At 38.6% G+C, this 23957-nt stretch overlaps 1 protein-coding gene across 1 annotated transcript; it reads right to left on the bottom strand.

The window, feature by feature from the left end:
• Nucleotides 1-742: 742 nt before the first annotated feature.
• Nucleotides 743-20449, bottom strand: FEM1B (fem-1 homolog B). The gene is made up of 2 exons (XM_081293339.1): nucleotides 19528-20449; nucleotides 743-6820 (listed from the first exon to the last, which is right to left on the bottom strand). Exons 1-2 carry the CDS (start codon nucleotides 19773-19775, stop codon nucleotides 5185-5187), a joined length of 1884 nt encoding a protein of 627 aa, XP_081149465.1. The 5' UTR covers nucleotides 19776-20449; the 3' UTR covers nucleotides 743-5184.
• Nucleotides 20450-23957: the final 3508 nt, after the last annotated feature.

Genomic DNA, 23957 nt, shown 5'->3' on the forward strand with positions numbered 1-23957 from the left:
CTAATATCTTATGTCAATAAAGGGACACGAAGATGGAAGGCAATTTGATAATCTCTTGTCAAGACTTTAAATACTCAGTCATTAAACCAGAAATTCCAGGGCTAGGAATGAATTTGTTGAATGAATATTACATACAAGGATGTCCACTACAGCATTATTTAAAATACCCAAAACTGAAAACCTAAAAAGTCCATCAGTAAAGAGCTGGTTAAATAAATGTTAAGTCCATCCAAAGAATTAAATGCAATGAACTTGTTTTTGCAAAAAAAAAAAACTTTAAGTTTAGAAATGGAAAAATGCTAGATACATGAAACAAAAAGAAGTTCATCTGCATTTTCAAATGTAAAGAAGTATTACATATACGCACAGAGAAATTCTGGGAAGCTACTCAAAAAATGATTGCCTCGGTAGAGTCCAAACAGGAACAGGGAAGAGTTGAGAAGGGAACTTTAATATCTGAATTTTTTTCCATACACATGTATACCTTCAACAACTTTTTTTTAATGAACTGCACGAAAAGATCACCTCACATTGAACAATAAAGACACAAACTTCAAGGTAGTTTTTTCAAACATTTACTGAACACAAATACCATTTTTCCTTTTACACAGCAAGATTGTTAGTTTCAAATTAGCTGAGCTATTAGGACTGCCAATTGCCATGAAATTAAAAAATGATTCTACATGTCACAAACTCAAATAGAAAATGTCATGCAATATATAAATTACTAATAGACTTCTGGTGCAGTCAGCAAGTTTACTATGTTTATTAAAGTCACGTGTTTTGACAAAAGTGCACAATAGAATGACATCACTGGGTTGTTATAAATCACAGTGAATTACTAGAGTACAACAATGTAGTTCCTCTAGATGGAGGATTGCAGGAGGGGTGAATATTATGAAGGACAGGGTCTTTTCAATAGGTTCAGCCAGTCAAATTTTTACTCCAAACTATGCACCTCTGAAAAGACTGGATAGGAAAGCTGAGTTGTTTTTCCCTCCTCATCTTTTCTCCTCTACTAAGCAACAACAAAAAAGCCATGCACAAATTTTACAACACCTGATAAAAAATAGATACAAAACCTGTGCACTTCATCACTTGACAAAGCTTGCATCTTCGTTCCTTCGTTGTTTTGATTAGGCCATCCATCACATGACTCACCCCTAAATGAAAAGCTGTTAATAATTTAGCAATATTCACCCCTGCACACACATCAAGACACACTCCCCATAACCATCAAATCACTGTCCCTTCCCTGCACATGGACACACAGGTACACACCACAAATCTAGGACTAGAGACCACATTTACTTTACAGCTTTAAAAATTAATATATCACCATTATCAGTGTGGTATTTGTTTCAGAACCCATATCTGGGGAGGGGATACTGTACAAATCAGCCCATCTGAAGGAAGGTTTGGGCAAATCTGCCAGAAATGTCTAAGAAAGCCCTGAAATGTGATACACATATCAAAGAGCTTTCTATTTTCAAAAGATGATACCCAGAACAATGCTGCACATTTTCAGAGTAAGAATGAACACAGCTTAAAATCCTGTGGACTAAAAATCTTTTCGTAGAGCAAAAAGGCAGAGTTTTGTTTTCTTTACCCACCTCTTAATGTTACAGGTCAGTGAGAAAATCAAAACACTCATTTGTACATTGATACATATGGTTAGCCTGAAAACGAACATTTCAGGTTTTTCTAGAAATCTACCATAACAACAAGGACTCTATACTTTCATCCAACTACTCACTAGTTCAACCACTGGCTGCTTCTAAACCAGCAAATCATAATCCCAGATCCAGCAACTCACTCCTCACAGTGTCCCATTCCAGAACAAGGAAATTATTCTGTTTGAATCATCCCAAGTAGTCTTATTCAGAGAGTAGCTGCCTCAACTATGGTGAAAACTATTAACAGGGTATCATTCCCTAAAATTTTAATTTTCAAAAACACTTGTCAAATATAGTTGGCATTTAGGGAGCTGCTGACCCCAAATCATATTTTTATTTCAAACAATGTTAACTAAGTCTTCACAATTATCAATTATTAACCAACTATTAAAATAATGAAATAAAACCTTCTCAGAAACAAACAAGACCAAAGCTTACAGATGGCCCATTTTTTGATTTATTTGTTTGCTTACAGTTCCCACAGCAAAGAACCTTAAAGTAGCTAGGCTGTGGCCTCCCAGAGCAATCCAGGGTGTCAACTGAAAAAAGCCATATTGTCAGATTCAGTTCTTACGTAAAAATGTGACCCCTTCTTTATCAACTGAGGGGATAGATCTGCTGCACATTCCTTGAGTTAAATAGTTAACTTAAATTCAAGAGTTCAATTTCACCAACACAGTTAAAAGCAGAAGACCCACCAAAATTTCAGATGATTTGCAAACAAAAGCATCCTCCTGGGCTTCTAGTTCACCCAGATTTATATGAAAATTCACAAGCAGGACAGAGAAATTTTGAGAAAGTCTGTAAAGCTATCAAACAAGAGTTACAATCCAAAGCATAATTCTACCAATAACAAACATCAAATGACAAAGGTGGCTGCAAAATGAAGACAGCCTAGAGTTCTCAGTGAGCTGATACAGAACTATTACCTTTCTTACCTATTCATTTTCTTTAAAAAAAAAAAAAATTAAGTTCACAAAGGATTTGGCTAAACATATATTAAAATAATCCTACCAAAAGCAAATGTAAGAAACAGGCATGTAGATCACTTGTTTCAAGAAAAGTTTTATACAGGTGGTTCACAATTCATATTGAATTGGTATTACAAGACAGAATTAGATCCTCAGCAAGATAACGCACAATGTACTACTATACTATAGTTTTAAAAAAAGTCTAGTTACCACTAGTACAGTTCATAGTTTATTCCGCTATCTTCAAATTCTTTCTCCAAGTTTGTCAGCATTTCAATGAGCATGATTTACATTATCCAGCATTCAGTCTCCCTTCTTAAAAACTCATTAAATTTTTATGTCTGTCTGAATATGTACATATAATCATTATTCTCATTTTATAAATAAGTAATGTCTAAAATAGTGCTGGTCCTGGGTAGCCAATGGGATGAAATGTTTTTAAAACATGCAATATTATTTGATATTTTAAGTTTTGGTATTAATAATCATATACATTTAAAATGGAACCAACTAAATACTAAGTATCACAGCCATTCCTCAGACTGTCCAATATGCAGGCCTTGTAGACTGAAAAACAAAAGGTCTGATCTGAGCAATGTAAAAGGCATGATTCACTCACCTTGAGGAAGTACATTTTCTCTTTCAGGCCACTGAGAATTGCCAAAAGCAAGGTACAGTATTCCCTCGATTCACACCAGAGGATCAAGGACAGTAATTTCCAAATTAGGGCTTATTTCAATTCCTCCCTTTAAGCCATCCTAAAAACCTTCCTTGCAAAATGTCAGGTTAGGAAAATAGAAATCTATTACCATGACAGATTTACCATCAAAAGATTCCTAACTGAAGCAAGAATACACACAAAGTAGAAATATAGCAACAGTATCTTACAACTTTGGGGGGGGGGAAGCTTTTAAAGTCTCCCCTCCCACCATTCAAAGTATTTCATTTTGTGGGGTATCTCTATTTAAGGCCCTAGGTGCTGATTTTGGCTTGGCCACTATTTCATACTGATCCAACCGCAATCTCTTTAATAATTTACAAAACAATATCCACACATAAAATGTTAACTTAAATCTCATAGGTTTTTAAGTTTATATCTGATGTTGTGACATCATTATAATGCTTTTCATTAAGGAAAAAAAAAAGCTGTAGGTCTTCATTTACAGTACCATGCACTATGAGTAGCTAAGGCATTCATTTGGCACTAGAGAGAAAATTACAGATACAGCTAATTTTAATCTCATATCATTTTTAGCATCAATAGAAATAGGTATGTACCTTTTGCTTAATTTCTGTGATGCATAAAAGATAATCACAGAATACTCTTTAGTTTGATAGTTAAAATGCTGCTGATAAATGAAATAAAAAACAAAAGACCTCTGTACAGCCTGTTGGAATAAGTGACATTTTGTGGTGGAAAATTTTGTAGCTCTGACAGAAATACCTTTAAAGTGGTATTGAGAATGATTTCAGCATCGAAAACACTTAATTTCCTACACCACATTAGTGACTTTTCTATTTCTTTAAACAGACTAAGAAAGTGAGATAAATCAAAAATATCCTGGTTCCTTTTCATTTGTCATAAACACCTTACCAGGGAAGCACAAATAAATGTCCTCAGGAAAAGTAGCTTCCAAATTTTAAGATACAAGAGGAAAGAAAGAGGGGACAAAAATAGAATGTATAACTACATTGTGACAATTTGTTTCATAAGAAAACAGCATTCATAATTTTTACATGTCTGAGAACTGAATCAAATGCAGATGGCTGCAATTTAGATAAATAACATTAAAACAAAGACTTCAAATAATTCAAGCCTAAAGGCAAAGAGTCCATCAGTATTCTCTGAAAAGTTGGTTTAAGATTATCACTTTGAATATATACTACCCAGCATAATTCAACAATTTCAATGGATTTAATTTTATAAATCTGTAGCTATTATTAGCACTTTTGTTTTCAGATTAATCTGAAGCTATACTTTTTTTAAGTCCTTCTGATGTTAAAATGTGTTGTATCACTTCACATACATTATGGAAGAGTGAAAACTATCTACAGCAGTTTGGCATATGCAGAACACCTGGATCTCCCACTACTTCTAATGTTCCTTTGTAGTTGTTTTTCCTCCATGAAATCCTCGAAACTGCTGCATGGATAACACACTGACATAGGCTAAACAGAAATACTTTTTGTAGGCAGCTGTTTAAAACATTATCAACTTGAAATCATAAATGTCCCTCATTTGTTACACAAACAGAATATTTTATATTCCTTAAAAAAAAAAAAAAAAGACAAATAGTTAAGTGACCAATATCCAAACACCTTAATTATAGTTACACCTAAACAATGTGGCTTTGCTTAAAGTGTTTGAAATCAATTACTATATGAGGCTAGAAGACCAAAGACAGAACTAAGGAAGGATGGGTTGAAAGGAAAGGTGGTGGAAAGAAAAGTAAAATTTATGAACACGTAATTCTATTGTCTGTGATTAAAGTCCTTTACTTTAGCACCACATTAAACGATTTTACATATCCAGTCACTTAATGAAATCCAACAAATTCTTCAAGAGTTCTGGGGATCTGGTCTTGATAGTTAATGTCATTAGCCCGAACTGCTCGGGCAGCCAGGCACTTGAGACTCATCTTCATTTGAGTTTTGAGTAGTATTTCAGATACCCCAGTTGTACTTTTGTCTAGTGGAGTCTTATTCTGCTTATTTGTCATGTCGGTGTGAGCGCCAGCTTCAACCAGGCTAATGATGATAGAGTGTAAGGTCAAAAAATCACTGATGGGCCTGTTGTACTGAACGATAATATGAAGGGCACTGTTTCCCTCATTGTCCACAGCATTCACCTCAGCACCACAGTCCAGCAGGAGCTTTGTGACAAGTGCGTTTGGAAAACTGCAGACATCATTGGTGTGGAAATCATCGACTGGGGTATTCGAGTTGACAGCTAGATGCAGCAGGGTGAAACCTTCACGAGTTCTGGGGTCAAGGTGAATCAGGTTGTAGATCTGCTTGTTAATTTTGCGCTGATCTTCTTCACTGCAGTGTGTTTTGGTGGAGATGCACACTAAATACAGAAAGGTATAGAGATTACATTCGTAATTGTCCATAGCATTGTGGACATCAGCATCCGGGATACTTTTTACTCTGTTCATACTTTGTTCTATTTCCAAAACACTACATCTCAAAACACATTCTATGTCTGGGGCCTTCACGGTTTCATTCAAATGTATCATCTGTGAGAAAACTTGGGCAAATCGAAGAAGATCTTTGTGGGTATTCCTGTTTCCTTTCTGTCTGAGGTGGAGCGCATGAAGCCACAGCTTGATACACTGTTCAAATTCCATATTATCTGCATAAACAGCCCCCCTGTAAATTATGGGGTGGGAAACATCAATGTTGTCAGCACCTAAAATCCGTTCCCGAACTATAAGGCCTTCCATGTGAAGAGCATCTCTGTCTTGTCGAATGGATTCCAGTTCCTGAGGGTTTCTACATTCAGTTCTATTCCCATAAGCATGGATTGGTGGCAGAACCTCTTTTTCAAGAATGTTATCACCATCTTGAAACCTCTCCAACATAGCTAAATATAAATAGTGGTATGTCTTCATGATGTCATAGTTCTCTCGGTCATTGGCAAAGGAGGCACCCAAGAGTTCCAAAGCTTCAATCCGACTTCTTCGGTCACAATCAGCATGAGACAGCAACAGTTCAACAACATCAGCTTTACAGCTTTCAGCAGCTACTTTCAATGGTGTCATCCCATGGCCATTCACAACTATAGCAGCTCGCCATTTTATCAGCTCTTTCACAATATCTATGTGCCCAGCTTCAGCTGCAAAGTGCAATGCTGTGGCTCCACAATGTGCTTTAGCATTGGGGTCAGCGCGTTGCTCTAACAGATATCTGACCACATCAGTGTGTCCCTTATATGCTGCGATCATTAGGCAGGTGTTGTCATACTTGTTGGCAATGCTGATGTTGGCATTATTTTCAACCAAATATTTCACAATGTCCAGTCTGCCATCAAAGCATGCTGCCCGCAGCGGGGTTGAGTTGGTTACTGTGGTATGGTTCACGTTGGCTCCATGGCTGACTAGAAGTTTAACGACTTCAAAATGTCCTGCTCCTGCAGCACACCAAAGAGCAGTGGCACCATCAATGACATACCTGCATATAAAAAGAATAAACAATTAGGTAATTGAAATCAGATGCCCTAACATAAGTTTAAAAGATGTATTCATCTGCACTGATAAGGCATCCCTCTCCAGAACAGTAATAAAATATTATTTCTGGTGAACATAAAAACAGGCAATTTTGGGCTGGGGTTGTGATTCAGCAGTAGAATGCTTGCCCAGTATATGCAGGGACCTGGGTTCAATCCTTAGCACCACATAAAAATGAATGAATGGAAAAAAGGTATTGTGTTCAACTGAACATATTAAAAAAAAAAAAAAAAAGGAAATTTCAATAAATGTATTACTATCACCGTTATTTCTAAAGCTCGTGTGTGTGTGTGTGTGTGTGTGTGTGTGTGTGTGTTGCTGAGAACTGAACCCAGGTCCTAATGCATGCAAAGCAAGCACTCTACCACTGAGTTACATCCCCAGCCACCTACAGCATATTTTTTTAAAAGTATTTATTTAGAAGTAGTTGGACACAATACCTTTATTTGGTTTATTTATTTTTATGTGGTGCTGAGGATTGAACCCAGGGCCTCGACCATGCTAGATGAGAGCTCTACCACTGAGCCACAATCCCAGCCTAGCTAAAGCATATTTTTAAAATAAACTGAAGAATTGCCCACTTGCTACTAGCAAAAAGCAAATAAATTTCAGGAAAAAAAAATTATATGAAGGTTTGTAACATCTTTACCACCAAGATGATATTGTAGCTCTTAAAAACACAGCAGTCTCCCTTCATTAGTAAAACCCTATTCCCTACAATAACAATGTACTAGATACTGCTTTCAGGTATGTGGAGGAAAAGCAGATAATATGTTCACTTTGTGAAATTATTATGTACTTATAATTAATGGGTTTTTTTTGTGAATAGTATGCCCCAATTTGAAACATTTTAAATGTCTGTGTGTATACATGTATATATTATGTTTCTACTTGTGTTCCTCAAACAAACTATTATTGGGGATTTGAAAGGGAGAATACTAACAGCAAAAAAATAGTACTTCCAGAGAACCAAACAGGTTACCCTATATGATCGGACTTTGTGACTCCGTATTCACAACCTACTTACTGAACCTCATACGTGCTAAAGTTGCTACCTAACATATAAAATTAGACTCTTGCCAGAAGTACAATCTTTCCCACTTTTCCACTTTAAATTTTTTCCCAATTTTTGTTTTGTTTTGTTGTTATTGTTTGTTTGGGGGATTAAACCTAACAGCACTTGACCACTGAGCTACATCCCAGTTCCTTTTTATTTATTTTGAGACTGGCCTGGAACTTAAGATTCTCCTGCCTGAACCTCCCAAATCACTGGGATTACAGATGTTTACCATTACACCCAGTTCATTTTCTCAATTTTTAATCCTACTACTGACCATAAGTCCTAAAAAGTAGATGTTTTCCAGAGCGAGTCAGATCTACTATGCTATAAAACTAATAAGTACACATGCAAGTGTTAAGGAAAAAAGTCAAAGAATTATTCACAAAGGAATTAAGTCTACATAACAAAAATCTCACTAATGGGCTTCTCACTGCACAATCTTATGTTTTAAGGTTTTATGTCAAATTTATTCGCCATGAAGTGAAGAAAGAATAAGCTCCCCTTGGTGCTATGCTTTGAATGTGTCAGTTCGAAAATCCAGGTGTTGCCAATGTGAGGTAGAGCTTTTAAGAGATAAGTAGGTGATTGAGGGCTCCTCCCTTCCCAAATGAATTAAGACAAGTAGAAAAGAGGCTTCATGCAGTGGTTGGTTGGTTGGCGGCTGGCCTTCTGCCTTCTACCTTGTAAAGACAATATTCCATTCCTCCTCTCTGAAGAATTCAGCCCTCACTCACAACCAAACCTACCAGTAGCTCAATCTTCGACTTTCCAGCTTCCGGAGAAATGAATTTCCATTCTTAATATAATTACCCGTCTTGGGTTCTTGTTATAGCAGCATAAAATTGACTAAGATGTACAAAATAGTTTAACCTCGGTTAACACCACCACAAAAAAACATCACCCAATATCACTTTTGCTAGAAACAAAACACCCAATTCATAATTCGAGCAATTCTTTTTTCCAGTTTCAAATCATTACACAAAATGGAGCGGGCATGGTGGTGCACACCTATGATCCCATTGGCTTAGGAGGCTGCGTCAGGAGGATTGCAAGTTCACAGCCAGCCTCAACACTGGTAAGACCCTAAGCAACTCAGTGAGACACTGTCTCTAAATAAAATTTAAAACAGGGCTAAGGATGTGTCTCAGTGGTCGAGTGTCTGCCCCTGAGTTCAATCCCCAGTACCCTCCTCTCAAAAAAAAAAAAAAAAATTATTACACAAAATGTCTATAAGTACAAGTCTTCTCAGCTGACAATGTTTATCTATAAGGAGGAGAGTAGCACTAACTAGAAAGTCTTGAAGGTGTACAAATGTCCTTGTATGTTGATCTGGGTGGTAGCTACCTGGATGAATATTTACAGAAAAATATTCAGCAAACTGGACACTTAAGATATGTGCATTTTACTATATGATAATACTCAAAAATTAGAAGAATTCTGAAATTTCTTTTTAAATTTTTATTTTTAAAAATGTTATTTGGGGGCTGGGGATGTGGCTCGGCAGTAGAGAGTTTGCCTCGCATGCGCAAGACCCTGGTTCGATCTTCAGCACCACATAAAAATAAATAAGAGAAATAAAGGTATTGTGCCCAAATACTACTAAAATTTAATTATTTTTTTAAAAATGTTATTTGGTCTGCACTTGCCTAGCACTTGCAAAGCCCTGGGTTTAAACCCAATCTCTGTTGAAACAAAGAGAGAAAGTCCATCTAATTATTAACTGATTTTTAAGAAATAAATAATCAGTAAATTAAGATATACCAGTGGTGTATTTTATTAATAGTTGCCAACTGTACCTATGGCCAAGAGTTCAGTTCAATAAAAACTCATTTACTATAATTATAAATACAAAGTTCAATAAAACGCTTTCACCGTCAACAAAAAATGCCATTTGCAACATCAAAAATATCAATACCTAGTCATAAACCAAATGAAAAACGTGCAAAACATCTACACTTAAAACTATACAACACTCCAGAGGCTAACAGAAGAAAACCCAAAATAAATGGAGAAATGATTCATGTTCATGGTATTGAAGACACCATAGTGTTCAGATGTGAATTTTCCACCAAAAAAAATCTACACATCTGATGAGATCAAACTCTTAGCAGATGGGCTGGGGATGCGGCTCAAGCCGCGCTCACCTGGCATGCGCGGGGCACTGGGTTTGATCCTCAGCACCACATAAAAATAAAGACGTGTCCACCGAAAAACTGAAAAATAAATATTAAAAAATTCTCTCTCTTCTCTCTCTTTAAAAAAAAATCTCAGCAGATTGTGTATGTGTGTGTGTGTGTGTGCATGAGCACATTCACATGTATAGAGAAATAAACAGGCCAATTCTAAAAAGTATACGGAAATGCAACCAAGACAATCATGAAGAAAAATAAGGTTGGAGGACTAACTACAGTAATTAAGAAAAGCATGTCACTGGCACAAAGACAGAGAAACATATCAATAGAACAAAAAATTCTAGAAATGGACTCACACATGTAAGAATCACTTGTTTTATGACAAAGGCTCCAGGGAAATTCAGATAGAAAGTATGACTTTTTTATTAAATAGTGCTGGTGCAACTAAATAACCTCTGTGGCAAAAAAAAAAAAAAAAAAAAAAAAAATAGCCTTGACTTCTATCTCACGCTATATATAAAATAACAGTAATATAAACCTTTAGTCAAAATACAGTACCCCTTCATGTTCAAAACACTAGAAAAACCAGGGACAGTAGGAACGTACCTCAACATCATAAAAGCTATATATGCTAAACCCAAAGCAAACATCATTCTAAAATGGAGAAAAGTTGAAAGCATTCCCTCTAAAAACTAGAACAAGACAAGGATGCCCTCTTTCACCACTTCTATTCAACATCATCCTTGAAACTCTAGCCACAGCAATTGGACAGGAAAAACAAATTTAACACAGCAAAGGACAGGATATAAAATCAACACCCATAAATCAAACATGTTCCTATACATATGTTACTAATCTACCTAGAGAAATTAGGAAAACTACCCACTCACAATAGCTTCAAAAAAAAAATAAAATACTTGGGAATCAATGTAACAAAAGGGGTAAAAGACCTCTACAATGAAAACTACGGAACACTAAAGAAAGAAATTAAAGAAGATCTTAAAAGATGGAAAGACCCCCCCCCCATGCTCCTGGATAGGCAAAAATTAATATTGTCAAAATGGCCATATTACCAAAAGTGTTATACAGATTTAATGCAATTCCTATTAAAATCCCAATGATATTCTTCATAGAACTAGAAAAAGCAATTCTGAAATTCATTGGAAAAAAAATAAAAAACCCAGAATAGCCAAAGCAATCCTCAGCAAGAAGTGTAAAGCAGGAAGCATCACACTACCAGACCTTAAACTTTATACTACAGAACCATAGCAAAAACAACATATTGACATCAAAACAGACATATAGACCAATGATACAAAACAGAAGACACAGAGACAAACACACACACACACACACACACACAAATACAGCTATCTCATACTAGACAAAGGCACCAAAAACATTCACTGGAGAAAAGACAACCTATTCAATAAATGGTGCTGGGAAAACTGGAAAATCCACATGTAACAAAATGAAATTAAACCCCTATTTCTTACCCTGCACAAAACTCAAAGTAGATCCAAGACTTAGGCACTAGATCAGAGACCCTGCCCCTAAGAAAAGAAAAAGCAGGCCCAAACCTTCATCATGTCAGCTTAGGACCTGACTTACTGACTTCCTTACCAAGACTCCTAAAGCATAAGATGTAAAATCAAGAATCAATAAATTGGACAGATTCAAACTAAAAAGCTTCTTCTCAGCAAACAAATCAATAACATGAAGAGAGAGCCTACAGAATGGGAGAAAATCTTTGTCACATGCACCTGAGACAGAGCATTAATCTCCAAGATATTTAAAGAACTCAAAAAATTTAACACCAAAAAAACAAATAACCTAATCAATAAATGGACTAAGGAACTGAACAGACACTTCACAGAAGAAACAATCGATCAACAAATATATGAAAAATTGTTAACATCTTTAGCAATTAGAGAAATACAAATCAAACTACTCTAAGATTTCATCTCACCTCAATCAGAATGGCAATTATAAAGAATACAAACAATAAATGTGGGCAAGTATGTGGGGGAAAAGGTACACTCATACGCTGCTGCTGGTGGGAATACAAATTGGTGCAACCATTAGGGAAGGTGGTTTGGAGATTCCTCAGAAAACATGAAACAGAACCACCATTTGACCCAGCTATTCCATTTCTCAGTTTATACCCAAAGGACTTAAAATCTGCACATTACAGTGATGCATCTCAATTCACAATAGCTAAACTATGGAACCAATCTAGGTGCCCTTCAACAGATGAATGGATTAAAAAATGATATACACACACACAATGGATTATTACTCAGCTGTAAAGAAGAATGAAATTATGGCATCTGCAGGTAAATGGATGGATGGAAGGAGCTGGAGAATATGATGATAAGCAAAATAAGCCAATCCCAAAAAAACAAAAGCCAAATGTTTTCTGATTAGTGGATGCTAATTCACAATGGGGTTGCAAGGAAGGGTACTAGGGAAGAATAAAATTACTTTAGGTAGAGGGGAGTAAAGGGAAGGGAGGGGGTATGGGGTAGCAAAGATAATAGAATAAATCAGACATTATTACCTTATGTACATATGTAACTATACAACTGGTGGTATTCTACATCATGAATAACCAGAAGAATGAAAAATTATCCATTACATATAATGTATCAAAGTGCATTCTACTGTCATGTATAACTAATTAAAACAAATTGTAAAAAATTTAAAAATATTAAAAAAATATAAACCTTTAATGTGAAAAGCAAACAGTAAGGGCTTTTTTAAAAGAATAGACACTTTGATAGGGACAGCATCACACACCTATAATTCCAGCTACTTGGGGGGTTGAGGCAGGAGAATAGTAAATTCGTGCCTAACCTCAGCAACTTAGCAAGAATGTGTCTCAAAATAAAAAATAAAAAGTGCAGATATAGGGTAGAGTACCACTAAATTCAATCTCTAGTATCCCCAACCTCATCCCTCTTCACACAAAGAATAGACTTAGTGACCTTGGGAATTGATCATTAATTTCTTAAACAATTCACAAAATTATTATTAATCATAAATGACAAAGTGCACTTCAGTAAAAAAAAAAAAAAAAGGAATTTCTTTTTTAAAAAATATTTGTTTTTTAGTTGTAGTTGGACACAATACCTTTATTTTTATTTATTTATTTTTATTTGGTGCTGAGGATAGAACCCAGGGCCTCACCCGTGCTAGGCAAGGGCTCTACCGCTGAGCCACAATCCCAGCCCAAAAAAAAGGAATTTCCATTGATCAAAAGACTTTACTTAAAAAGTGAATAAGCAATCCACCCATTGTGAGAAGATATCTGCAATAGATATATTTGCCAAATCAATAAGAAAAAGGCAAAAACCTATTTTTTTAATAAAAACGAGATATAGGACTGAACAAGTAGGCTTCACAGAAGATTTCCAAATGACCACTATGAAAAGATGCTCAAGATAATTCCTCACCAGAGAAATGCAAACTAAAACTAGTACTGTCCAACACATACCCTCCAGAAATGCTAGAATTAACAAGACTGATAGGACAATACTAAGTATAGACCAGGATGTGGAGCAACTGAAATTCTTGATACTGGCAGAAACTGCTGGTACAAATGTAATTTGGTTCAATATCTCTGGAAAAACTGGCACTATCCATTAGTTAAACATGTACCTACTTTATGCCCAGCATTTCTTCTTACTTCTTCCTTAATGTATACCAAAGAAAAATGAATGCAAATGTCTACCAAAAGACAAATATAAAAATATTCGAAACACTTTATTCATAATAGTGAAATACTGAAAACAACCAAAATATCCATTAAGTGGAAAATGGATAAACTGAAGTATTTTCATGTAGCATTAAAGAAATTAAGTCACATTCTACTGTTACATGGATGCATCTCATAGATACTGTATTAGCACAAAAAGCTAAACACATAACAGCATACTGAATGATTTCATTTACAGAAGCTCAAGTACAAACAAAACTAACCTACAATAATAGAAGACAGAATAATCATTACTTCTGGGAGGGGAAAAGGGAGAAATTGAGAAGGGGCATAAAGGAAATTGTTAGGGTGATTAAAATATTAACATTAATATTAGCATTAATCAAGAAAGTGATTAAATGCATTTAAGGTTCATGTACTTTGCTAGATGTTATGCTTTAATTTGTGTATGTGTATGTGTGTGTGTGTGTGTGTGTGTGTGTGTGTAAACAGGAGGCACAAATGGCTTTAAATAGTTTCAATGACTACAAATGTTTTATATCAAAGATTTTCAATATACCAAGCACTGTATTAACCACTTAATAATGCAATAGATCTCATTTAATCTTTACAGTTACAATGACCCAATGAGGTAGATATTATCATTATGTCCATTTTACAAATATAACTGACAGGTTTACTTGAGATTGTATATACAAAACTACTTTGAGTATCATAAAATGTACCCAATGGAAGGAAACATAGTATATGTTACTGTTCAAACATTTGTTCCAAATTAAAAAGCAAATTTTCCAAACTGATTATTAATATAATCTACCAAAAACCAAATACATAGTTATGTATGGTTATATTTAGATGGTTAGTTACAATATTTCCTTGCTCTGGTTTTTAAAATATAAAATTACTCACATTATATAATACGAATCTAAACTACTTAAAACTCAAAAAAATGTTACATTAAAATAGGTACTCAGGGGCTGGGGTTGTGGCTCAGAGGTAGAGTGCTTGCCTAGCATGCATGAGGCACTGAGTTCGATTCTCAGCACCACATAAATATAAAGATATTGTATCCACCTATAACTAAAAACAAATACTAAAAACAAAAGGCACTCACACTGTCTTTAACTCTAGTAATTAAAGTATTACCCTTTTAAAGAGAAAAAGAAAAAGTGATTAGAATATTTTTACCTCAAACTTCCCAGAATCTATGATAAAGTAAAATACTAAACTGCAAGTATGTACTTCCCTTGGTTTTCATAATGGAAACTATTTGGTCAGTTTAATATTTTTGCTGGAATAGTCTAATCAGTTCCATTTTTTTCCTTTTAATTCTTTACAGTAATGTCACAGAAACCTCAAAAAAGTTCCAATTAACTTTTTAGCAACATTCACTAAGTTACTATGAGAGAAACCATAGAAAATAATCTTTCCAGACGCAGTCCAAAACTATAGTGCAAATTCTCTATTATGCTTCATCTTATAATAAAAAAACTATAATCTTATATTCACCTTTTCAAACAAAAAGTATGTATCAGAACACAGAAAGTTTTCACAGTAAGAGATAACTTTTTTTAAATATTTTTTAGTTGTCAATAGACCTTTTATTTTATTTATTTATATCCAGTGCCTCACACATGCTAGGTAAGTGCTCTATCCCAGCCTAAGAGATAACATTTCTAATCACAAGGCTAAGCACACCAATCTCCAGATTCAATGTGAACTACAAATGCCTAGTTCAAGTATTTGAAATGCAAATAAATATTCATTAAATGTATATGGTCAGCACTTTATTTTAGCTAAAGTCCTTATTACATCAAGTGTAGTTCCTTCAAACATATATTGGCAAGGACTTTCTAAATGCAGTCAGATGATGGTGTGCCACAAGCCTATCCTACACCTGGACATTTATGAATAGTATTAGTACTAACACTGACTTTAAATGTAAGGGCACTCAATAAAAAGCTTCAGCATTCTCACAGGTCCTGTTCTCCCCATCCATGTCAGCAAACCTCCTCAAGGACAGGTGGTCCCCACAAATACTGGCAGAGAGCAGTCAGACCTCAGTCCAGCACAATATTCCATGGTCACATGACACTATTCCTTTATTCTGTTCCACACCTACAACATTCTTAGCAGCTTCCCATTCTCCAACTACAGATTCTTCTTTCATTCTCACTCATGACTTTTCTTCTTGTCCACTCACTTATGTCAACTTTGGTACTCATGTGTTAAGTCATAAGTAAAATAATATCAAATATTTCTCCTAAGAAAAAGCAAACAAGAACTGAGATTATCAATATGGGGCTTAATACAGGTGGTGTCCCCCCCACCTCCCGCCTTAAGTCTCAATTGAATCCAGTTTGGTTTCCTAAGGCATTACAAAATAAGGTATTATTTTTTTAAAGTTTTAGGCAGAATACATACTTAAAAATATATATATATATATCTACTTTTATACAATAGTTATTTATTTTTGTCCCTCCCTTTCACACATATACATACAAAACACAGCAAACAAACTCATAACTAAAGATACTGTTGCAGGGACTGGGGTTGTGGCTCAGGGGTAGAGCACTCATCTAGCACATGCAAGGCCCTGTGTTTGATCCTCAGCACCACATAAAAGATAAAGGTACTATGTCCAACTACAACTAAAATAAAATAAAAGGTACTATTGCATGGGCTGAAGCTAAGAAATGAGTCATTCTAAAGACAAATACCAAGTGAATAACAAAAATCATTAAAAAAAAATATTAAGTGAAGAGCAGGAGAGATGGTGAATAATTTGGCCAAAACTCATGCAGATGGTATGCAAATAACTAAAAATTAGAAAGTTATCTATTTCACACATAAAGAGAATATGTTTGCTAGTGTCCATTGGCTATGGGTCTCAACTGCCAAGAGAAGATAAAGTAGAGGAATTGGCAAAGTACTTTCAAGAAGCCAGCACTAGGGCAGGGGGTACACTCAGAAGTAAAGCCCTTGCCTGGCTTGCACAAGGCCCTGAGTTCCATCCGCAACACCTCAAAACACAAAACAAAAGCCAGACCCAAAGGATTGAGTGAGCTTCATATTGTTAACACCACTCAGGCTAACATTTTCACAGTATCTGAGTAAGTGCAAAGACAAATTATCACATTTATAAATAATCTTTTCTGGTTCTGAAATGCAAAAATCATTTTGGGATAAACTCCAAAATAATCCCACGAACTGGCATGAGGGCCAGAAAGGTGGCCATAAACTTCGATTCTTCTCTTTTATCAATTAATTGGTAAGTTCCTCAAAAGTAGAAACCTTATAATTTCCTCTTTATACGCAACAGAAAGTGATTCAGGGTTAGGCCTACCACGGCATTTAGTAAATAAAATAAATACTAGACTACTTCAACACAGCAGCTAATAAATTCACAGTTGTAATAATCTATAAGCTAGATTATAGATTACAGATTCAAGAAAGCTCCGAGAAAATGGCAAATGGTGGAAATGTTTGAAACTGCAGTTTTGCCAGTTTTATTCTTTATATTTTACACAAGGATCATTAAAATCTGGTCCCCCACCTCTTTCCAGTCTCTCACAATCTCTTTTGTAATTGCCCCATCTTAAATTTTTTCTTGCAATAGCAATGAAACATTTGTCATTGCCAGTGCACCAAGCAGCTGTCCCTCTTCTACATGGCTACTCTCTTTAAAGCCCAGCTTATAATCACCTCTTCAGTGAAGCTTTCCATGATCCCCACCCCCACTGCAAAGCTGAGCACTCTCCCTGTTTTCCCTCAGTAATCCAAAGATTTCTAAGCCTAAATGGCAAAGCATCTGCAATTACTCATTCATATATCTATTTCTCCCCCTATACACACTGTCATCCTCCACAGTGGGAACACTATGTCATTTGTCTCTACATACCAATACCTAGCTACTACAGAGTCTGGCACACAGTAGGTGTTCAATATATGTTTGCTTGCTACACCCCTTAATTTCACTAGCCAGTGCAGAATACTGGTCAAGGTAAGCCACTAAACACACTCAATGCTATATTTCTAGTCATTTCAGGTTATTTTAATTGCCTCCTCAAAATAGCTTTGATGATCCAAGAAGATACCAATAAGCAAAGCCTTTCTAACTTCTTTAGAAAACTATTTTCTCTCCTGACTGTTCTCTCTTATCCACATTAGCAAGCTCATTAGCAGTAGTGTTCCCTGTAGCTATTATTACAGAGAATCATATCTTAATGGATACATGTGCTTATATAGCTGGAATGATGCTGGAAGTTCATGGGTCATTCTGCTTTACTCCTGCTCTAGGGGTAGGTAAAGCTATGAGAACGCAGGAAGTTACAAAAAAAAAACAAAAAAAAAAAAACAGAGAAGCTAGTAAGGGGAAGCACGCATGAAACAGGCTGCCATCTTTAGTCAACACCATCTTCTTAATGGTCCCAGAGATAAGCCACCACCCATGGGCTATCATGGGTTAAGATGTTAACACTCTAAAACATTTCCTCTCATCTAAAACAGAATAAAAAGCTTTTATTAATTAAACCTAAAACAGAATCAACCAAGGGCTGGGGTTATAGTTCAGTGATGGTAGGCTTGCCTGGCACATGTGAGGCACTGGGTTGGATCCTCAGCACCACATAAAGATAAATAAATAAAATGAAAGTATTGTGTCCATCTACAATTAAAAAATATATTTTTTTAAAAAGTCAACCAAAATTAACATGTCCTGGTCATCTTGAAAAAGCAATGTTTTTTCAATGGGGTTTTAAGCAGGTAATTTTTGGTCACCAAAACTAAAGCATACATCATTTTTTATGCTTAGACGTCATCTACTTCAAAAGAAGAAAATGCTAAAAAAGCCTACCCACTGGTATGAGTCAATAAAAACCAATGCAATCAATGATGCAAAACCTTTATGCAGTTGTAAAATGTAAAAAAATGTTTAAATCCTCCAGCACAGAAAAGAGGATAACATAAAACCTGACAATTCTGTTATTATCATATCCCAAAGTATGTTCAATTAAACTCAAAGAACAAATTTTTAACAGTGACAATATAAATTTCTGAACTCCCCACCTCAAATTTCAACAGTAACTAATCAAGCTTCCCCACATCATCACGTGTACTTTAACAATGGCACCATCTTCTACATCAGGTCCAGTGCCACTTTTTAGCCAACATATCAATCCCAGCAATGTGGAAGACTCGGAATCATGTCTTGAGATGTCTGGCTGCGTGACAATCCCTCAAGAGACTGCAGCTGCTTCTGGTTCTAGAGACTCATTTTGACATAAAAGCCTCAGCAATCTGCTGGGGGCTTTATCGGCCCACTCACATGAAGGGGAGAAACTGGGGTGGCCAAATAATCCATCAGAGGTCTTCAATTTTAATTGCTGACCTCGTTAATTTCTGATCTCCATTACAACGCCAGTACTGATAAAGGTAAAACCTGGAATCAGCTACCCCTCCACACCTCTTGTTCACGGACTACCTAGTAGAGAAGACCATTAGATCAACACTGAGGGTGTGGCTCTCCATCTACAGAGGGAATAGGGTAGAGATAGATGAAGATAGGCAGCAAAATATGGGATGCAGTGTTAACTCTAGGAGATGAATTGGGCACTTAGTAGGACTGGAGGAGGTACAAGAAAGGAGAAGTGAGTACCCACATGAAGGAGGGTGAGGGAGTGCAGGGTCCATGAACTGGGTCCGCGGGCATCGGAGGGGAGGCTGTAGTTTGGTATACCTACCCGTCGAAGCGGACGGTGCCAGTCTGCTGGGTCTGCACACGGTAATGTTCTAACAGCAAGCGCACCACCTTGGCGTGCCCATTGCGGGCTGCGATGATGAGGGGCGTGGATCGCTGCCCTCCCTGCTGGCTGACATAGCCGAGCAGATAGCGGATATCGCTTTCAGACCGGTTGAGAAGCAAGGCGGCCAGAGTCAACACCTTGCCCTCGCTGGCCGCCTTGTATACATAGCCAGCCAGGCCCTCCATGGCCGCCGCCAACTCCAACACCCGTTTGGTCGCCACCGCTGCTGCTGCCTTGCGCCCCCGGAGGCCGCGTTCGCCAGCACTTCAGACCTGGGCCCTCACAGCCCATTCAACAGGGCGCCGTCGCCGCCGCCGCGCCCAGGCAGCAGCGCGGCCCGGGGAGGGCGGAGACGCAGGGGTAGCCGAGTGCCGCAGGGGCACGTCTGCGACCCGGCCCCGGCAGGGAGGAGGGCGATCAGGGCCGCCCCCAAGGCCCCAGGCGCCGGCCTTGGGCCGAGGAGATCTCCATGGCGGCCGCCGCCCCGGGCCTCAGGCCGGACCCCTCCTTCCTGCGGGAAGCGACAGGCGCGTGCCCGAGCTACGGGTCGCCAGCGGAGCCCCGAGAGGGCCGCGCGCGCCCTGGATGGCGAACGATGGGCGCGCCTCACCCGGCCCGGCCCGGCCCACCCGGCCTAAGGCCGAAAACTGCCTCCGCCTCTGCTCTCCGCCGTCCCTGGCTGGAAGAAACCCGCAAGCGCTCGCCCACCGGAGCTCAGAGGTGCTAGGCACCGTGCAGGGCTTTGCTGACCCACTCGTGGGTGGCCCCAGAGCGACGCGGAACGCTCCCGCAGGATCAGCGCCGGAACTTGGGGCGGGAGGCAGGCGAGCCTCCGCAGACAGGGCCGGGAGGGGGGAGGGAGGAACGGTTAAGTGGGGTGTCTCTTCCAAAGCCGACCGGCCGGCAAACGAGGCCTTGATGAAGAAAGGTTCTGCTACGCGGAGTTGGCGCATCCCGGATTCCGGCCTGTGTGTCCTCATTGCCCTTGACGCGTGGGGTTTCCTCCTCGCCCCCTCACGAGACTGGGACTTCCTGGCTAGGGAGGGGGTCGGAATGAAGGCGCTGAACCAGTGGGTTAGGGAGTCTACCCCCATTTTATTATAGACATTGCTGGACCCCTCTCTGTCCCTGATCCAGGAGTCTGGGGAGGAGGTAGCAAGCTCCCAGAGGATCCATTTTAGGAAAAGGGTAGCTATCTGAGCCCCCAACATGTAGGAGGGCCTGAGAACCGCAACTGCACCAGACTCTGAGAAGGGACAGGAAGTCCAGCATGCCCTCCAAGGAGAGGCAGATTAAGTGGGTGAGGAAGATGGGGAGAGAAGGGAAACTGCTCCCTGATGAAGAGGGGCAGGTATCCTAAGACGAAAGGCGAGTTCAATGGTCAGATAGAGCAGGTCTCTAATTCTAAGCCTTCAGAAACTCTGCTTTCTCACAGTCTTCACAAGATTGTTGTTAGGAGTTGAAAAGATCGTTTATCAAACTCTAGAAATCTATATGTGCTAAACTTTGCTTAACATTAGGTATTCAGTGGTAGGCCAGCCCTCTCTCTCTCTCTCCAGGGTGTTTTTGAGGGTGGGGGACAGACAAGTAACCAAATGGTAACAAGACTACTTGAATTAGTGTCAATACCATTTGCTACTAAGCAAATTAGAGTAGTGTGGAGGTTGAGCAGGTGACTAGTTTGGGTGGTCAGACAAGACCTTAGTGACAGGTGACAAGAACAGAGGCTAGGCAGAGGAGTAACTAATACAAAAGCCCTGAGTAGGGAACTGACTTAGTGAAGTCAGGAAGAAAGGTTAGTGTGGCTACAGCAGAGTGGACCAAAGAAAGAATGTTAAGACAGCAAGATGCAAGTCACATTAGGGCCCAGCAACCCATGGCAGAGGGTTTAAGTTCTACTCTGTAATGGGGCATTTGAAGAGTTTTGAACAGGGAAATGACAAGATACTGTTGCTTTTTTAAAAAAGAAAGAAAGAAAATCCCCCTGGCTTCTGTACTGAAAGTAAACTCAGAAGACAAGAGTAGAAGCAGCAAATCCAGTTAGGAGGAAAAACTCGGATTAGGATGGTAAGAGTGGACGTCATGAAGCACTTGGGGCAGTCATGGAAAATACTGGCTCAATATGGAGGTGACTTCTTCCCAGGCTCCCCTCAAAAGACAGTATCTCCCTATTGAAAGAACACCCACATTTATTTTGCTCCAAGGGACAGGGACAGGCTCAAAAAGTTCATATAAATTGTTTTATTTCAACCCCACCATTAAAATCCTAGGAGATAAAGACCTCATCTCAGTTGCAGAGCTACTGATGAGGTGTTAGGCCACTTCTCAAATTCTCTCCCATTTTATAGTACAACTTTACCTGTTTGCAGATCCCTATGCAAACATTGGGGGTTTCCCCCGCTTACCATATTAAACAAAAACAGTGTTGCAAATAAAGATTAAAGATGAGATTTAGTGATAACTTCTGAAATAACTGGTGGAAAACAGGATAAACTGGCTGGTTTCATCCTGGGGCTTCAGCATTATAAGAAAATCCAGGTTTGGACAGGCTAACACAGCTTTTTGACCTCTGGGGACTTATCAGTGACACCTTCAACTGTGTGAGCCAAGGCTGTCTTCCAACTTCCTTCTGTGGCTCTATAAAGCAGCCAGGCTTCTGGTCTTCCACCTCTCTCTCCTTTCTGCATCTCTGCCTCTCTCCATCCCACCCTCCCACCCAAAACACACACACACACACACACACACACACACACGTTTTGATTACCTCGGCACAAGCTCCCATTCATGGAAGAGTGCTTCCTCTCTATAACCTGCCTAGAAAAGAACTCCTCACAGCCTTTTGCTGTGTTTTATCCCCAGATCATTCTTTTCCCACCTGACTTTTTTTGAAGAAAAGGACTTAAAAGCCCAGACACAGGCCCCTTGTTCCAGCTTTGTCTTCCAAAGATGGCATAACTCATCCAGACATTCACTCCTCTTGCCCTCCTTGCCCCATTTGTAGTGTAACTGCTGGTTAACCAAGACAAGAGTCTGGACCAAGGGTCATATTTGACAGGGGCTCAGAACTTGCATTGCATGGCTTTCTTCCCCAGGCAAAAATATGTCTCTGCTCCAGCAGCCCAAGGGTACTGACCTTGGGCTGCTGTTTTCTTCTATATTTATCACAGTTCTTAGTATAGGGGTCTGGATGCTCTTGATTGCTCAATTGGCTGACTGGAGCCTATTAGGTTGGCTCTATTTACCTGATCTTGGTGAGTGACATTTCTGTGGTCAGACTGTGCAAATCTGAGGGAGGATGTGTAAACAGGACAAGACTGCTTTTCCAAAGGCCAGAGCCCAGAAATAGTTCCTTGGACTTCTGACCTATTACCTGGACATAAAGCTCCTGAGCAAATGACAAATTGTGAAATATAATGACAAGTAGTTCTAGCCCGATAAGTTTGCTGATGACAATAAACTGCCGACTTCCACAGGAGGGGTCTGGGGTTGTGGCTCAGAGGTAGAGCACTCACCTATCATGCATGAGGCACTGGGTTTGATCCTCAGCACCATATAAGTAAAATAAACATTGTGTCCACCTATAACTAAAAAATAAATATTAAAAAAAAAAAAAGAATGGCCAGCCTTTTCTAACACTTTGCTTCCTGGAGATTATAGTGGCTCTTCAACAGAATTGACTGTACCTTCCAAGGATCATTTCTTCTTCCAGTTTGAGCCAGGCTTACAGTTCTGAGGCAATGGAGATTCCCAGATTTTACAGAGAAGACATGCAAGGGCTGGGGTTGTAGCTCAGGGGGTAGAGCACTTGCCTCACATGCATGAGTCCCAGGGTTTAATCCTCAGCACCATATAAAAATAAATAAATAAAAATAAAGATATTGTATCCATCTACAACTCAAAAGAGAGAGAGAAGACATGCAAAATGTCATTTTTCAAGCACCAATAAAGACACCTTGTTTTAGTCCTAGAGTGCCCCCACATACTAAAAAGTAAGAGAGAGACTAGCATTGAATAGATCCGGGTTAGATCCCCATATCTATAGGCTAGCTGTGCGGCTTTGGGCAAGTTCCTCCTTCTGTGTTATGGAGTTAACTATTTTGTTTGCAGGGCTGTATGATGGCGATTTAGAAGCTGATTGGCCAAACCTGGGTCCTATGAAAGAGTCTCCATCAGTGCATACTAGTTTCCCTCTCCCTCACTCCACCAGACAGTTCCCCATCTGTTGTGCCATTAATCTGCTCAACAGAGAACTTCCCACCCTCTCTGCTTTTTCCCTGCAGAAATGTGCCTGCCTCTGAGAATGGAGAGTAATTTCACAATACACAAGAGCTGGGGAGGCTAACGAAGAAGAGTTCAGAAATTTCAGC

The sequence above is a fragment of the Spermophilus citellus genome (genome assembly GCF_964194105.1).
Source record: "Spermophilus citellus genome assembly, chromosome: 4".
Taxonomy (NCBI): domain Eukaryota; kingdom Metazoa; phylum Chordata; class Mammalia; order Rodentia; family Sciuridae; genus Spermophilus; species Spermophilus citellus.

Coding starts and splice junctions, on each gene's coding strand:
- FEM1B (XM_081293339.1), bottom strand. CDS start 19,775: ATGGAGGGCCTGGCTGGCTATGTATACAAGGCGGCCAGCGAGGGCAAG. Junction 6,821..19,527: donor GGCACCGTCCGCTTCGACGG/GTAGGTATACCA, acceptor TTTTATATGCAG/GTATGTCATTGATGGTGCCA.